The sequence below is a fragment of the Canis aureus genome, chromosome 8 (assembly GCF_053574225.1).
Source record: "Canis aureus isolate CA01 chromosome 8, VMU_Caureus_v.1.0, whole genome shotgun sequence".
Taxonomy (NCBI): Eukaryota; Metazoa; Chordata; class Mammalia; order Carnivora; family Canidae; genus Canis; species Canis aureus.
In genome coordinates, this window is record NC_135618.1 from 50929530 (window position 1) to 50948185 (window position 18656).

Below are 18656 nucleotides of genomic sequence, written 5' to 3' on the forward strand. Positions count from 1 at the left end.
GATCCCTGGGTGGCGCAGTGGTTTGGCGCCTGCCTTTGGCCCAGGGCGCGATCCTGGAGACCCAGGATCGAATCCCACGTCGGGCTCCCGGTGCATGGAGCCTGCTTCTCCTTCTGCCTGTGTCTCTGCCTCTCTCTCTCTCTGTGTGTGACTATCATAAATAAATAAAAATTAAAAAAAAAAAAATCCCAATTCCCAGGCCCCCACCCCAACTCCATGATTGCAACCGGGGCGTCAGCATTTTTAAAGCTTCTAAGTGATTGGAATGGGAAGGCAATGTTGAGAATCCACGGGCTAAATGCTGCTGCCCGTTCTCACCGCATCATGTCATCTGAGGGAAGAAGCATTGAGAAAAGCAAAAACGAAGGGGGGAGGAGGGGGGCAGAAATGCTAGTAAAATATTGCACAAAACCAGCAAATTGCAAAGGGGATGTTTACAGCATGGTGCCATTTTGTCGACCTTATAAACACACAAAGTAATGCTATATATTGTCTGTGGACACATACGTATTTACTAGAGATATAAACACATAGGTGTGAAGGACAGAAGTGACCTCTGGGTTGTTGAGAAATGGGAGTTGAGCAGTGGGAAATACATCAACTGTATCTATAAAGTTTATTTCTTTAAAGAATTGAATAAAGCATGACAGATTTGGTACCTGGGGGTGTGATATGAGTGTTCTGGGTTTTTCTCTGGCAAGTTTTGAAATATGTCATAAGTCAAGAGAATATTTTTATCTTTGTTTGATAAGCATTTTTATGTTAGGAAAATATTTAGATCCATCTTAGAAAACAATAAAGAAAACCCACTAAATTTTACCACCTCAATTCTTCAGAAGTTTAAGAACTTTATAAATGTCCCAGGCCACGGGCAGCCTTTGGATCGCACAATGATGCAAGACAGTGGGATGAGGGGGAGGCAAGAGAGACAGATGGACAGAGGGACAGCAAGAGGACAGAGACCTAGGGGTGGAGACAGGCTGACCCCTGAGGTCTGAATGAAGCCAAGGTCCCCAATAATATGCAAGGCTCTGCCCAGCAGAGGTGGGGTGCCATCTGCCTGCCTTCTTCTAGGACTTGCAGGGTCCAGTTGTCTAGTAATTGCTGCCACAGGCACATAGAACCTGGGCTTCCAGTGATAATTAACATAGGAAGGGGGAAGTGGAAGAGGCCCAGCCTGACCCTCATGATCTTCTTCGGCTGTCCTACTAGAACAGTCAGTGACCTGGAGACGGATGGAACCGAACACTGTCATGAAGCTGACCCCTCAGCCTGTTCTCTATCCAGAGAGTGAGTCCAGGACATATCTGAAATTTCAGACTTCCACACCCCTAAACAGCCAGTCCCATTTTTCTTTTAGGTATCGTACCCCTAACCAGAGGCAGCCTCAATGCCAGTCTGTGGCTTGAGGGGGCTGTTTCGGTTGGGGAGTGGGTATGAGCTTGAGCTCCAGAGTCAGGCACTGTGGTTTAAATCCCCAATCTCTGTGGTCTTGAGCAAGTGCCTTTACCTCTCTGAGCGTCAGCTTACTCATCTGTCGGAAAAGATCTCCCACTAGTAATAGGAACACCGTCAACAACTATGGTTTGTGGCCTACGCACTGTCCCGAGTCTTGGCCAGCGTGACTGACGGGCTCCTCATGCCAATCCTATGAGCTGATTATAGCCAGGAGGCCTGCCTGAGGTCGCAGAGCGTTTAGAAGGCACTGGGACCCAGGTAGTCCACTTCAGTGCTCATGCCCCTGACTGCTGGCCCACACAGCTTCTTTGTAGGGCTGGAAGGAGGGCCAGTTAGAGGAGAACGCATAGGAAATGCTGGCCTGGCAACAATGATGGAAGGTGCGCGGGGTGGAGGGGGAGGCGCAGAGGACTGTATCATAAATTCCTGAACCCCTGATGGTAGCTGGGATTTTCCTGGTCTTGACTGTAGGCATGTGGATGCAACTCATGAATTTCCATCTGCTTCCTGAGGTCCAACCAGGAGGGGAACAGTCCATCCCCCTCCCTAATTCTGAGTTCAGACACGGCCTAAAACTCCATTGAGGCTGGGAAGTTCAGAGCCCAAGCTTTGGAATCCGATCTGGGCTTGATCTGAGCCAGCCCTGTCCTTCCCACCCATGTGACGCTGGCTGGGGCGAGCCACAGAACCTCCTCTGCCAGCCTCAGTTTACTCTTGTGTCAAGTGTGGATAATAATATCCCCCCGTGTCAAAGAGAAACATGGAGATTCACCGAGGGAGTAAACAGTAGGTGCTCTCCCAGGTAGCAGACGTTCGGAGTTACAGGGGGTGGAATGGATCATAAAGCTCGTGAAGTAAGTGGCAGTGCTGCTCTGTTGGGGGCACCTGCGGGGACTTGGGCATCTGGCCTGCATTTCGTAGTCTGCGTGGGAGTCCCTGTCTTGCTGCCTCACCTCTTCAGTGAGAAATCCTAATGGGATTAGGGGGAAAAGATAGGTGACCTACCCTGGGGCAGTAAGGCAGCCCAGAGACCCGATGAGCCCCTGGAGGGGCCCCCAGAAGCTGAGGGCTCCACTGAACTTCTCAGAGACGTGTCCCAGCCAGAGGGAAAGCAGCCTGCCTTCACAGCCTCCTTAGTGCCAGCCACCAGCACGGTTCAAGTTCACAGAAAGAGCCATCTAGTGACCTGAACAACTGTGGTCCATCGGGTCTCCCAGAACCACCTTCTGCTGGATTTGCTGCTTGAGCTGTCTGAGGGCAGAGGGGAGCGAGGTAGAGGCAGGGCTGGTCGTGCCGGGAAAGGGAAAGGTGCCCCCGCTCAGCCTCTCGGATAAGGAACTTATCCGGAGCCAGATCCTCCAACCAGCCTGGGTGGCACAGGTCACTTCCCAGAACAGGAGGGGCAAGCAGAGGCAGAAACGGCCCTTTCACCTGTCACCCGGGCACCTAGCCCTTCTTCACTTCCTCTTCTCACTTTCTCAGTGCTGGGGCCACACAGGCCTGGTTCCTCAACTGGCTGAGATGACCTCTCCAAGCCTCAGGACCGCCTTTAAAATGGGTGGATGGGGGCACCTGGGTGGCTCGGTGTAAGCATCTGCCTTTGGCTCAGGTCATGATCCCGGGGTCCTGGGATGGAGCCCCGCATCAGAGTCCCTGCTCAGCAGGGAGCCTGCTTCTCCCTCTTCCTCTGCTGCTCTCCCTGCTTCTGTGCCTGCTCTCTCTCTCTCTCTGTTTCAAATATATTTAAAAATAATAATAATAATTTAAGGGCAGCCCGGGTGGCTCAGCGGTTTAGCGCCGCCTTCAGCCCAGGGCGTGATCCTGGAGACCCGGGATCAAGTCCCACGTCGGGCTCCCTGCGTGGAGCCTGCTTCTCCCTCTGCCTGTGTCTCTGCCCCTCTCTTTGTGTCTCTCATGAATAAATATTTTTTAAAAATCATTTAAAATGGGAGGATTAAAAACATGTAAGCGGTGCTCAGCCTCACATCCATAAGACATTCCACACGTCCTCTGTTTTTATCTTTTTATTGAGTCGGTAAGCTGGTTGTCCGTTTCATTTTACTAAAACGTGAGCTCCCTGAGCGCAGGCCCCTGGCTTACCCACAGGCCCAGCCCTGCTGCTTAGAACGGTGCGTCCCGTATACCTGGTGCTCGGTCTGTAGGTGCGAATCCACGCTTGAAGGGGACGGGCCCCGCAGGTAGGATTTTTGATGAAGCAGCAGCTGCCTTATATTGACCGTTCACCTCTGTGCTCTGAATTGTGGTTTTATTGCACTGGTGTCACCCAGGAGGGAACCAGAGCTCAGAGAGGCTACCTAAGCTTCCCGAGGTCACGCAGCTAGGAAGTGGCCCAGCCAGGTTTCCAGAAGAGCATCTCAGAGCTGCGCTTGAAGCGCACTCCACAGCGGAGCCCCCGCGGTTGCCCGTCGCCGCCTCCTTGCTCAGCCCAGTTGGAGGGATGGGCGTCAGACACATTCCAGGGTGACCAGAACGTGCCACCTTGGGTAATGGCAGCACGCACACAAGTGGGTCATGATGCGGTCTTGCATCCGCCCCCCTCAACCCCCGAAGTTCAATAGAGCCTGGCAGGGTGCCACGAGCCATGTGGCCCAGGAGGACACCCCCCCCCCATCCCACGGACAGCAGTGCCCCTCCGCCTCGAAGGCAGCAGTCACTTCTCAACGGGATGGACAACGCTGTCACTTTTGCCCATGGCCCTCCAGGAGAGATGCCATTGACCATATCACACGCAAGCTCATTTGTAAGCAGGAAGCGCCAGTGGGGCGCTTGCCTTTCTTTCTGGGGGAGCAGGACCGCAAAGCTGCAGCCTTCTTCAGGAACTTGGCCAGCAAAAACGTGCCTGGAAGGCCCTGTCCCTGGTAGGGCGGCCCAAGGCAAACGCACTGCTCGTAAAGGAGATTTAGGGGGTGGCAGCGGCGTATTCATTTGTACCTCTGCATAGTAAAAATAATGTATTGGCAGCTGCCTGGGAAGCCCAGTTCTGAAATTACCTGGATGGTGATATTAGGTGCCTCTCCCTTTCTCTCTCTCCCCCCCCAAATGGCTCAGGCCTTCAGAGGATATAAATTAATTGAGTTTGTGTATGTGTGGATGCGTATATATTTACTTATTTACGGGCGTCTCTCTTTATTTATATCCCTGGCTCCGTGAGCATTTACATTTCTTCAGAGACTCTGCAGTAATGAGCTTATAAGTGTGTCATTCGTAACCCACTTGTGGCAGAGTGTGTTTGGTGGGGTGGGGGGGGGGCACAGGGAGAGGGGACCCAGCAGGTGCAAAGGATGGGTTTGAAAGCTGGAGGTCTTTGATCAACAGGAGGTGCATCTGTCTCCTTAAGTGCTCCTTTCCTAGAGGACCTGCGTTGGAGAATGTGAAGAGGGCAGCGGTCGGAACCAGAATGGTCTCCAGGGAGTCAAGGCAAGAGACGTAAAGAAGGGGCACAGAAGAATAAAATCACGACAGAGAGCGGGGCAGGGTTTGGGGGTTCCAGGCCTGAGGTTAGTCTCGAGGAACAGAGACTGAGACAGTGAGACGAGAAGACTGTAATCCAAGGACTTAAATTGTTCAAGCGACCCTCTACCCTGCTGACACTCACTTCCTCGAAGATTTCAGGCCACTTAGGGATGGAGGACTTTCCGCCAGGGTCTTTGTTGGGGGTGGTGTCGCCCCCTAGGGGTCACATTTTTTTCAATCGTGGGGGCACTTGGAAGGGCTGGTCCTTAATGGCCCCTGAGAGTACTGGGTGGGGTTTTTTATGTTTTTGTTTTTGTTTTTGTTTTTTAATTGGTGGGTTTTATAACCATGCTGGGTGATGCGGGGCAGGTGACTTAATGGCACCTACCAAATAGTTCTCTGGGATTTGTTTTTTCCCTCCCCAGCCTTACTGAAATATAATTGAGAAATAAAGTCATACTTGAGATAGTTAAAGTATACATTGTGATGATTTGCTGTAAGTCTACTTGGTGAGAGGATTCCCCCCCCTCCCCACAACCCCCATTGAGTCAGTTACCACATCATTCTGGGATTTTTTTTTAAAGATAATCTGTGTCGGGTGCTTAGCACCGTCTTCAGGATAAATGTCAGCAACGATGGTTGTTATTACCCAGTTTGTGGTTTGTTGGCCTCTCCTGCCATTGATTCCTTTGTCTGCCTCATGGACATGCTCTCTTCTCTAGATTGGGCTGGAAAATTGCTTTCTCTGGGAAAGGCTCCTCTCCTCTCCTCGGAGCCCAGTCCTTGATGAAACCCAAACCATACCACACATCACTTCGCCCCCTGCGTTGAAATAGTGGGCGCACGGGCCCACTTCCCTCTCCTGTGCCCGAGCCCCACTGACAGCAGGGAGCGTGTCTTCATTCTCTACCTTCTCCTTTTGCCCCCACTATGCTTGGCAAGGACGAGACACCCAATTAAAGCGTGTAGAATGAGTGAACCAGCCATTCTCAACCCTGTCGGACCCGGACCCTCCTAATGCAACCACATCTTCTAAAATATTCCTTTTATCTATCCTGAAATGAAATCCATTACTTGTGACCTACTTACACTCACAGCTCTAAATCAGATCAATATATTGCCCTCGTTATCGTAGAAAGAATATATAAAAGTAATTTATAATAAAGATAGTATGTATCTCATCCTGCAAATGACCAGGTGCATGGCAACACCAGGCTGGGATTTCTCAAACTTTAACGCACAGATGAGTCACCCCAAGCAACTTGATAGGATGCACGTTCTCATTCCGTTGGCCCAGGGGGAGCCTGGGAATCCTGCATTTCTAAAAAGCTTCTGGGGCATATTGATGTTGGCAGCTTGGGTCACCCTTTGAGTGACAAGGGGCCAGAAGTCACATGAAGAGGTGACTTCAGGTGCCACATGTTGAATCACTGAGAATTCAGTAATTACAAATGTAGGTGAATAGGAGGTGTGTTTGTTGGTGACTCATAGCCACACCTTATGTGGATGTTGATGATGTGATTCTCTGAAATTGTGGTCAAACTCTGACTGACGTCAGATTTCCCCTTGAATTGAACGGTTTTTACTTTCCTAGAAAATTCGGTTACATTAAAATCTGTTCCATCCTACTCTGTCATATGTCGCTGTGAGTTGGGTTCCTGGAGCCAACAATTAAAAATGAGTCATTTGCCTACCTGACATCTCAGAGATACCAGAGGTCCTGTGGGATATAGGACATCTTTTTTTTTTTTTTTTTTTTTTTTTTTATTGCTCGGCAATACATGTTCCCCATGCATTACTAGGGGTGTGGTGAGCTGCCCCCCCCCCCCCCCCAGTAACTGCCAGGAGCATCTCGCAGTCATCGTAGCAACTGAAAATGTGACCACGTGTTTTCAGAACACCCCATGAGAGGCAGTCCCACTTTCATGGAAAACCCTGGAATAAAAGGATTGGTCTAGGGTTCTGAGATCTTTGAGGCAAGGCTCAGTACATAGTTACCTGAAGATCCCGAGGGCTTGGTTTCAAGCAGTCACGCCAGACAGGCTTGTGGCCTGCAGGTGATTAAGGGGCATGGTCCGGGTGTGGCAGAAACTGTGATGCTCTGTAGTATAGGTTCCCCTTCGGGGTACCACTGGCCACTACTCAGCCTCAACCAGTCGTCACCTACAGAAATCCACGTCCATGTTGTCAGCTCCCCTGATGTTTCCAAGAGAGAGTGGAAGTCCAGATTTGTCGATGAAATTTCCAGTATTTAAAATATTGGCTGGGATTAAAAACCAAGCAAATGAAAAGACTCTAGCATCTCTGCATTTGGTGGAACCTTTGGGCATGTAGTGACCTCTGGCTTAAATGAAGGGATGTGTCATCAGCTCGGGGACTGTCCACACTCTGACTGCCCCTCTCCTCCTCAGGGCCACCCCCTGCCCAGCAGGGGAGCCTAACCCTCCTCCCACTCCCCCATGCAGCCACTACTGCTCCTGACCCCCTCCCACCCTCCCTTGCCATCTCCAGAGCATCTTTAGCTTGGTTCATCAGGCCCTTCTCTGACTGCTGTTCCTGGATGAGGACAGGGTTCAGGCAGGTGAGGCCTGCTAACATCAGCCTCTAGAGTCCACGCCCCCAGAGCCTGACTTTTTCCACAAAAGGTAACTTTGCCCCCCCTAGGGACACTTGGCCATATCTACAGACATTTGAGGTTTTCACGAGTCTCAGTAGCACCTAATGGGTAGATGTCATAGATGCTGCTAAATATTGTTCAGTGCAAAGGACAGCTCCCACAACAGAGTGTCAGCCGCCCAAATGTCAGCAGGGTCATAGTTGGGGAACCGTTTTAGAGGTATCCAGAAGACTTTGTCAAGATTGAGTTGCTCATTCCACCTGCATCTTCTTTCCTTCTTTGTCTCCCCATCTTTGAGTCCTGTGGCCTTCAGCATGAAGTCATAAAATAATGCCATTGCAGGCAGACTGTGTGCAAACAGTACTTTAGAAGGGGGTGACTCTAGGGATAATCTTGTTTTAACAGTTTTGAGGACTCCCTATAAAGACCCCTTCTGTGTACTGGGCATTTTGTCCCAAAATGGTGGTGGTGGTCGTGGTGGTGGTGGTGGCGGCGGCAGTGGCGGCGGCGGCGGCGGTAGTCCTTTCTAGAAAGCTCTTCTCCCCTCTCCCTCTGTCCTTGCTTCTGACCTGCCAATCTCATTGTCTCTGGAATCCAACCCCACCTCCCACATTCCACATGACCTTGAGCAAGCCTGGCCTGGCCTCAGTTTGCTCATTTGAGGCAGGGCCAAGGCCAAGGCCAGATTTCAGCTTTGCAGGCCATTCTGCTTGAGTCTCAGAGACTCAGCTCTTCAGTGTGGCTGTTCTAGAAGGGCTTCATAGGGTTGTAGCTGGCTAACCCCTGCCCTGCTTGCTGAGGCTCTTTCGAGGGGTGGATGAGCCATCCCAGGGCAGGGCAGGGTGCAGCACCTGGTGCAGAACCCCATGTCGTCAGTTTCCCTTTGTTCCCTCGAGCTCCTGCTTTCTCTTGGGCTTGCTTCCCTTTTTCCCCTGGTCCTTTTCCACCTCTGCCATCACTGCTTCTTTTGTTTCTCTTCACACATCCACCTCCCATGCCATCTGACACAGAAGCAGCCAGAAGACGCAGGTGCAGATCTTCTCTGCCACCACCCACCTGTCCACACTCCTTGGGCACTGGGTACCCATTACTATTCGAGTGTCACTGTCCCATCCACCTGGGTGGCACTGCAAGGAGCTCGTGGGCCAAGCCCGTGTTGGGCTCTGAGCATGCTTCCACTGGTCTCCCGTGCTTAGGCCCCCAAGACAAGGTACCTTGTGTAGGGTTGAGGCCCAGACCATGTGGCTTAGGCAATGCCAGAGTTAGGCAAAGCCATGAGGACAGATTTTGGGGGTTGGTGTTAATCTGTATGAAACCCATCTGGGTTTGCTCATTGGCCTGTGTCAAGTTAGGCCGTACCCTCCCATGGAGGCCAGGACACGGTGGCCTTGTCTTCAGGGGTTGGCTGGGACACACCAAATTCTTCTAGCAGCCCAGAGTTTTCTCAGGTAGACTCTAAACGGGTGGCTTATACCAGCCTCTGCATGTGGCCTCAAGGCATCCGAAAGTGTGGCAGTGTTTGTTCCAATCTTTATAGGCCACAGTGGAGGCCTGGTTGAGAAGGGGCTCACAGGAACCTGGCTAGAATTTGGTCAAGGGGAAATCTTTGTCCGCAGGTCACTTTTCCCTCCCAGAGGACAGGCCTGGGGCTTCAGGGATCTGGGCTCCTGCTGCCTCTCTTACTGTAGAAGTATTTAATGGCACCCTATTTCCACTTGACCCAGATTTCTATCTTGTGTGTGTTTTTCAGGTGTGTAAGTAAAGTATAAATCCAAAGGCCTGGCATATAGTGAACCACCAGACCTGAAAAAGCCCTAAACATTTTGTTTCAGTAATGAGAGGATATTGGGGTTTTTAAGTGTGTGTGATGCCAACCTTCTCAACTTGTTGGTCTCAGGACCTCCAGACATTTTCAAACATTTTAGACTCTCAAAGAGCTTTTGGGTTGGTTGTGTGTGTGTGTGTGTGTGTGTGTGTGTATTATTTATGTATATATTGGTATATATTTTTATGTATCTTATATATTGATATGTATATTATATAAATATCAATTATTTACTTGATTGAAATTTAAACTAAGGCACTCTTAAAATGTTTATGTATTAATTTACTTAAAATAACACTGATCACCCGTACATGTCTGCACAAGTAAACATTCATATGAAAAATAGGTGTGTTTTCCACAACAACAAAAAAAATTTGTGAAAAGAGTCATTGTTTTACATGTCTGCTGATCAGTTGTGATTTCCGGCTTAATAGAAGACAGCTGGATTCTCACATTTGCTCCTGCTTTCAGTTTGCTGTGATTTCACACCTCCTATGGCCTCTGGGAAATTCCACTGTTTGCTTGTGAGGGAATGAGAGAAAAAAAAGGAACAGGACATCTTTGTATTTTGATGGAAATCGTGACCCAGAGAGGCCCCCCCCCAAAGGTCTCAGGGACCTATAGGAATCCCCAGACCACACTTTGAGGACCACCATTGCAAGCATAAATCTATTTTAATAAATTACAGCTAACGTTTACTAAGTTCTCGGCATTTTGCTAAATGTTTCACACATATTAACTCTTTTAACTCTCAGAGAAGCCCCCATGAGGGAGCTACTATTTATTATGCCCATTTCACAGAGAGGGAAACTGAAGCTCACCCAGTTAAGTGGTGTGCCCGGGGCTACCCACTGACCAAGTGGCAGAGGCCAGATCGGAATTCACTACACCTCGCCTCTCCTGCCTCCCTTTACAAAACACTTAAGAGCCTACTCATCAAATGACCATGGGGTGCCAGCTAAAAATGTCATCATGCTACAAATTACTGAATATATATCCAGCACCACGCTAAATCTTCTTTCGTTAAATAGAATTAAATATGTGTGCCTTATTATTTAATCTCTACCTCGCCATTGCCAAGTAGGTCCTCTTACCCCTTTTTTTGTAAATGAGAAAATTGAGGCTCTGAGAGTTAATCTTTGCCTCTCTCCTGGGGACGAGGGGTGGAGGCTGGATTCTAAGCCAGCTCTATCAATCCAGCACCCTCCTTCCTCACCCCATGCCGTGTTTCCTGTTACCATAACTAAATTTGCTAAATTGCACCAAGCTTATTATTTAGAGCTCTATTAAAGAAAGGCCCGCCCATGCCCAGCATGGCCCACGGGCTTCAAGTGCTGGCCAGCCCCACCACGTTTCGTGCATGCCAATGAGCCGGGCCAGGGGCCTGGGTTAGGTCTATTTGCATTGGCAGCCTGGGTAATTGCATATTCTAATTGGGTGCAGCCATGCACACTGCCCCTCCGCTGTTTGTCTACCCTGGCATTGAGGTCCTTTTGGAAGCAGGTGCGGGCTTTTCCCCCAGCGTCCCTCCCAATGGCCTTGGTCACCCTGGTGACTGGAATGAAGCCTCAGACACTGAATTCAACAGCAAACCACCACTCATCTGGCTGAGTGTCTACATGGCACAAAAGGAAGCCATAAACGTTGTGATGAGCAAGTGGTTGGGACAGCTCGCCTGGCCAGGATTTCCCTTTGGCATCATCCTTATTCCTAATAGCTGCTGAGAAGCAGTATGGTGTTGGCGGGCATGGCCGCTGGACCCAGACTACCTGGGTTCAAATCCTGGCTCCTCCCCTTGCAAGATCTGGATCAGACACTTAGCATCCCTGTACCTTAGTGCTCCCATCCAAAACGGGGAGAAGAATGGAGCATCTTCTTCATAGGGTCATCACGAGGATTCCGCAAATTAGTATGTGTGAAGGGCTTGGGATGGAGCGTGGGACATTTAAACACCATTCGTGTGTTTTCTAACAGTGTCGAGCAGGGCCTTCTGTGCTTCATCAGTTCCGTCCCTGGGAGGTAGATGCCAGCCTCAGACCCTCCGGCTGGATGAGGAAGCTAAGGCACAAGGGGATGAAATGATATGTCCCGGGTCCAAGAGCTGCTGGAGACAATGATCAAAGGATGGGTCAGGGAGGAGACTTGATGCCCCTGGGGGTGTCCATCCCCCATCTCTTATCCTCCATCAGATTATTTCTCAATGAGCTGGAATGGCAGAACTTTTTTAGTCGATCATATTGATTAATGCCTGATTCAGAGAATGTTGAGTAACACACATCCACAACCTGTCATTTTACAGAGGAGAAAATTGGACAATCTCCAAAGCAAGAGAAGCACCTGGGTCTTCTCCCTCCCTGTCCAGTACTCTTTTTACACACACAAAAAAATAAGAACAAAAGTTTTTCAGTGAGTGGATAGTTTAAAAAAGCACATCCACCCACCCCCACCTCACCAAAACAGGACCAAGGGGCCTGGACTCAGTTGACTAGGTGAGGAGAGACCCCACTTGAAATCTGAACATTGGAGAACCAGGGAGGGACAGAGGCAGATCCAGGTTTGTCTCCGAACAGCAGTCCGGGTCACGTACTCTGCCTCTCGGAGCCATTGTGTTTAGCATATTTCTACCTGATTGAAATTGGCTCTAAACGTGCCCAAGGTTGAATGGGAATGGAGGACATTATTGCATTTAATTATTTCTCTAGAATAAAAATGGATTCTAGCAGCAGCTTAGAGGTAAGGCAGCAGCAGGGCAATTAGAGTTTTGGAGCTCTCAAGCAAACATTTGAATGTACAATCATTGTAATAAGTACATTAAAATAAAATAAGTCAAAGGGTTGCATTTACATAAATAACTCAAGGTGAGAGTGTTGGATTGGTTAAGAATAAAGGGGACACAGCTAGTTGATCATAATGAGGAAATAATAACCAGCCTGTCCTCCAGGCGGAGACCATCAGTGGTGAGATGATTGAGGCCCAGTGCTAAATGGTAGCAAACCTAATCTGGGTTCACTGGTTATCTTCTTGCTTTGGCTGTTAGGCACATTCTGGAAGTTTTACATGTATTCCTCCTCCCTAAAATACCCATGAGGTAAGTACTAAATGGGAAAATCATTCCCATTTTCCAGATGAGGGGGGGAGTTTGAGGCACTTCCTTTCTAGCAGCATGACCTTGGTCAGGTCATTCCTTGTGTCTTCGTTTCCTTCCCTAATTAGGACTACTATTGCCTGCTTCCCTGAGTGTTTGAGAGGATTAAGGACCCAAGACATGTGAAGGGCCAGAGTAGGGGAATATGTGGGTGCTGAGGACATGATGGTTACCTTGCCTGTATTTGCCTGGAAACCTCCCGAGGCTGTTTTTTATTGGGAAGGCAACCTGGATTTGGATTTCTGGGTTTTGATTCTCTAGAGAAAGAGCAGAGACCTATTTATCTTTGGTACGCAGATGAAGAGTTTCTAGGGAGGTAAAGGGATATCCCAAAGAACATATGGTGTATGCAAACAGTAGAGTATTATTCAGCCTTGAAAAAGGGAGGAAATTGTGCCATATGCAACAACATGGATGGCCCTGGAGGACAGTGTGCAAGATGAAATAAGTAGTCACAGAAAAACTAATACTGCATGAGCCCACTTATATGAGACAGCTAAATTAGTCACACTCAGAATCTGTAAAATGGTGATTGTTGAGCTGGGGTAGGAGGAAGTGGGGAATTGCTAATCAAATGGCATAAAGTCTCAATTATACAAGATGAATATGTTCTAGAGATGTTCTGTGCAACATCACACCTATAGGTGTGCACTCAAAAAAAATTAAGATGGTAGATCTCATGTTAAGTGTTCTTACCACAAGAAAATAAAATTTAAAAAAAGAAAGAACATGGGCGCCTAGGTGGCTTAGTCGGTTAAGGGTCTGCCTCCAGCTCAAGTCATGATCTCAGGGCCCTGGGATCGAGTCCCGTGTCCATCTCCCTGCTCAGCGGGGAGTCTGCTTCTCTCTCTGCCCTTGCTCCTCACCCACACTCACCCTCTTAAATAGATTAATTAAATTTAAAAAAGAACAGAGTAGGGGCACGCTGAGGGAGAATTCATCAACTACTCTAGAAAACAGAGTTGACTTGGTAAGCCAAGAGGTTCTGGACCTCTGAAAGATGCCTGGTTCTAGCCGACTCCGCCCCTTTCTGACTTTTCCGGAAGCTCTCTAAGATCTTTGAACTCTTCATTCCAGAAGACAAATCTTTCCTTTGCCTCTTACACTCGAATCTTTTGACTTCCCTTGACAGCTGTGGAGCGTCTGGGGCCAGGCAGAAGGCCACAGGGCCACACTGAGCTAATCATCCCCGTGGTGGGGGCCTCTCTGAGTAGACAACGCTTATGAATCAGGAATTATATTAGAACTGATGGTGGCGCCTGGTCCTGATATCACAAATTAACCAGAGGAATCAGCCATTCTCTACTGGTCAGATTAGCTTCACTGATTGCAGCGTTTCCCGTGTCTGGTTTTGCCTGAACAAGTTCTGCCAGAAAGTGGTAGAGAACGTGAGCTTTTGAAATTAGTGGTTTGTGGAGGTTTTCTGCTCAGGGCCGGACTCGCGATCCTCCGTTAACGAGGAAAAAGAACAACCCAAGAATGACACTTAGGCTGTGGGTGATGAGAGAGGATCAGATGACTGCGTGCGGGGACAGGGGGACTCTTCCTCCTACTGTCTGCCGTCGTGGTAACTCCTAGAAAATGAGCTTAGGGACGGAGTTTGAATTCGTATTTTCAGGCATTCGTACTCATCCAACTGGTTCTCTGTCAGAGGCCAAGAAACAGAACAGAACAAAACCAAAACACACCATCCAAAGATTGGCTCCTGTATCCGAGGACAGCTAGGGAGAAGGAAGCAGATCAGATGGGCTCCGAGCTAGTCCGTGCTGCAGTAACAAAGATCCCCACATGCCAGTGATGGAAAGCGTAGGAGGTTTATTTCTGCCCCTTGAGACTTGGTCTGTGCTCCGCACTAGCCTCACTCAGGAATGTGGGACCTTTATCATCGGGAGTGTAGTTGGATGCTGTGGAGGAAAGGGGAATGTGGCAAATGGTACCCCAGTTCTAATCACTGGTCTTGGCCACAGCAAGATGCTTGGCTGTGCCTGATTTGCAGGGTATGGGAAATACAGCCCTATCACATGCCTAGACGAAAAAACCTGAAATATTTGTCAGGAGCCTTATTGAAAACCAGCCTTCTGGGTGCCTGGGAGGCTCAGCCTGTTTAGTGTCTGCCTTCAGCTCAGGCCATGATCCCTGGGTCCTGGGATCAAGTCTCACATCGAACTCCCTGCTCAGCAGAGACTGTGCTTCTCCCTCTGCCCTTCCCCCCTGCTCATGATAACTCTTTCTCAAATAAATAAATCTTTAAAAAAGAACAGCCCCCCAATATCCATTTCCATCTCAACCTAGGTTAATATGAGCAAAGAGGAAGATACCCCTTGCACTCCCCCCAGTAGAGAAGGGGGAGCGAAATGCTCCTCGGTTCCTCAGCCAGATAGAAGAGGCACTATGTGATAGCAAGGTTTAGAATCGGACAGGTGCAAGTTCACCACTCCCCCAGATGACTTTGGGCAAGTTCCCGAACATCCTCGAGCTTTCCCCATCTCTTTTGTAGGTGGGAGAATAGTAGTAACTGCCTTGCAAGTTATTTTCGAAGCTTGAATAAGCTGTCGCATGCCAGGGCTTGGTTTGGTGCCTGGCACCTGATGTGTGCTCAGCAGTGTTAGAGCGACAAGCCTTGGCTTCTCCTTCTGTAGAATGGCAAGGAGAATACCTCCATCTGGGGTGACTGTATCCAGCGAGTGATACCTGTGACTCACTGAGTGTGTGGTGCCTGGCTCGTGGCCAGCGCTCAGAAAATGCATCCGAGAGGCTGCTTGGGATTTTTGAAGGGCCTCTGGGCAGAAAGAATGAGAAAGATGAACATCAGTGGGGTTCATTTAGGGGACAGGGACAGAGATGTGGCACCAGGTATCAGAACTGGCAGTTTCCCTTTCCCAGACCAGGATATGATACCAGCCTGTGTGACACCAGCAGCTGTGCTGTGACCCAGTACAAACTCAGTTCCCCCTTCTTGGCATCTGTGTCCTCCCTCCTACCCCGTCACCTCCTCGCTCCTTCCACCTAGAGCTCTTCATGCTTTATGGCCCTTCTTGTCCCTCTTTCTCTGTGATTCCTTGTCACCCAGTGGGCCATTGGCTGGACTTGAGATGGCTATTTGGAGGGGACACGCCCATTCCATATCCATGTGGCTGGGCAGGAGCGGATGGGAAGGGAGCCAGATCTTGTGGTACAAAGCCATACTGCGGTGCTTAAGATAGGACACAGTGGTGGGGATTATGGGGGTTCTGTGGCTTCTCGGATGTGGGTGGTGGAACCAGGAACCCAGGCCATGGGTCTGCAGCCTAATCCCAGCTTCACCACCCACCAGCTGGGTCACCTTGGGCAAGTCACAAATGGTCAGTTCCCTCATGTGCAAAACGAGAATTAGTAGCACTGTCCAACTTACAGAGTGCCCATGAGGAAGTTTAAGAGTCCGTTTTCATTCTTAAGGCCTCCACTAACTGGGAGAAATCGGTGCTCAATGCTGGGGAAATGGAGGAAGGGCCAGATATAGCTCTTCTCCAGACTGTTACTAGGCCACATGGGAGCCCTGGGGTCAGGGACAACTGAACCAAGCCAGGGGAGGGGAGCCTACTAAACTCCTACTCCTGGAGAGGTCATAGCTGCACACTTTTTCTTAAAGGGCCAGATAGAAATATTTAGGGAGACCAGATGGACAGTATTGCAATGCTCGTTTCTGCTGTCGTAGCAGGAAAGCAGCTGTAGACAGTACATAAACAAAGAGGTGTGACTGTTTTTCTTTTTTTTTTTTAATATTTTATTTATTCATGAGACACAGAGAGAGGGAGGGAGAAGCAGGCTCCATGCAGGGAGCCCACGTGGGACTCGATCCTGGGTCTCCAGGATCAGGCCCTGGGCTGAAGGCGGTGCTAAATCACTGAGCCACCTGGGCTGCCCTGTTTTTCAATAAAACTTTATTTACAAAAGCAGATGACACACAAGATTTGGCCCACGGAGGGTCACAGTTTGCCAACCTGCTAGAGTAAGAGCCCTATGGAGGACCATGTCAGCCCCTCCCAGGCCCCAGCCCTGCCTCTGCTGTTCCATCCCACCATCCTCTTCCCTGGGAACTGTTAATAGGCACATTTAGGAGAACCAAAGGGGAGGTCTTCCTTCAAATTGCTACTCATGGCCATTGTGTTTCTATAGCAACGGGGGTAGATTTATGGAACCAATTAACATCCTCTGTGGCTTTGGAGGTCCCCTCTGGGGCTAGCTTTGGAACAGTGGATACTCTTTCAGGTTAAGGCATTGGTAATGGTCTCTAAACAGAAGCAACATGTTTTGGAACTGATGCAGGGTGTTAGTTGAACGGTACATTTGCTCTGAGCTCAAAAATGGCCAGAGCCTGCATATGTATGGAGAAGCTGAGTTGGGGGACACCTGCCTTCCTGGGAAGATCCATACCATGCATTGTCTCCAGAGTGACTCTTGGCCTTTCTCCTGACCCCCAGGTGACTTAATCAGTTCTGCTCCAGGTACAAACATGAGGAATGAGAGGCTAAACACTAGAGTATCACAAACTTACCTCCCCACCCCACCACCCTGGAATTCATTATAAAGATCATAATGCACAGGATGTTTTGCTCTCCAAAATAGGCTGGATGTCTCTCCCTCGAAATTAACTCTGGCTGGGTCTGATTTCTCTTTTGGGCATAGATCTCTGAGCATGTCCTAAAGGCGATGGGATGTATGTAATATCCCACTGATTTTTTTCTTCCTGGATAATTATATGATGACATTTCCAGCCTTTAAATAAACCATCACAGCACCCTCTGCTAGAATTTAAACAGGAAGCTACAACAAAATGTCCATAATCCAGTGGCAGAGACCATCAAGGAAACTTACTTGAAAGGGGAGGGGGTGTAGTTAGTAACAAAACCTTTGAGAACCAGGGATCCCTGGGTGGTGCAGCAGTTTAGCGCCTGCCTTTGGCCCAGGGCGTGATCCTGGAGACCCGGGATCGAATCCCACGTCGGGCTCCCAGTGCGTGGAGCCTGCTTCTCCCTCTGCCTGTGTCTCTGCCTCTCTCTCACTCACTGTGTGACTATCATAAATAAATAAATAAAAATTAAAAAAAAAAAAAAAACCTTTGAGAACCATAGATCACTTGAGAGTTTTCAAAGTCCTAGTCTCTAGTTGGAACATCTTCTATTTCCATATGGGGAAATGGAGGTCCAGAGAGAAAAGTCTACCTTGAAATTAAGCTCATGGCAAAGGCATGGCGTGAAACCGGGGCCCGGATCCCCAAACATCTGTGCCCCACTGTCCAAGGGCCAACCTCTTTAGAGCGACCACTGAGTGATGTTCCTCTTCTGTGTTTCTTCCCATCTTCTCCAGGATGGCTACTTTTCTCACCGGCCGAAAGAGAAAGTGCGGACAGATAGCAACAATGAGAACTCGGTCCCCAAAGACTTTGAGAACGTGGACAACAGCAACTTCGCACCCAGGACTCAAAAGCAAAAGCACCAGCCCGAGCTGGCAAAGAAGCCACCAAGTAGACAGAAGGAGCTTTTGAAAAGGAGGCTGGAGCAGGAAGAGAAGGGGAAGGGACAGTCGTTCCCAGGCAAAGGCACCCACGAGGCGCTGCCTCCCGGTGGGAGAGCCGCGGTGAACGGCAGCCGCGGGAAGGATGCCCCGAGACAGCCCCACACCAGGAAGAGCGGGGGCGGCTCCCCCGAGCTCAGGTACGACCAGCCCCCCAAGTGCGACATCTCGGGCAAGGAGGCCATCTCCGCCCTGTCCCGCGCCAAGTCCAAGCACTGCCGCCAGGAGATCGGGGACACCTACTGCCGCCACAAGCTCGGGATGCTGATGCCCAAGAAGGTGACTCGGTTCTGCTCCCTGGAAGGTGAGTTCTAATTCTTCCTCCCGCCGGGTCCCATTCAGCTCCCATTCTCACACCTTCTGAGAATGACCGCCCTCTTTTTCCAAATCCACCCCACCCCAATCAACACACAGGAAGGTTTTTTTCTGGTACTGCCTGAATTCCCAAGTTGTGTGTAAGAAAAACTTGGCAAAATGAAATTCCCTTTTGTTACATCTTTAACCAGTTGCCTCGATGGCAACCGATGAAATACATGGAATCGGGCCGATGTGGCATTCCAGGTGATCGTATTGATGTGGTTCCT

The 18656-nt window shown here is 49.4% G+C and overlaps 1 protein-coding gene across 1 annotated transcript in view; it reads left to right on the plus strand.

Moving 5' to 3' along the window:
- The window catches only part of XYLT1 (xylosyltransferase 1), a 306482-nt gene that overhangs the window by 156134 nt on the left and 131692 nt on the right, over positions 1-18656 (plus strand). Inside the window, exon 3 of the mRNA XM_077906747.1 lies at positions 17866-18376. Within this exon, the coding sequence (XP_077762873.1) occupies positions 17866-18376 (511 nt within the window). The remainder of the gene's footprint in view (positions 1-17865; positions 18377-18656) is intronic.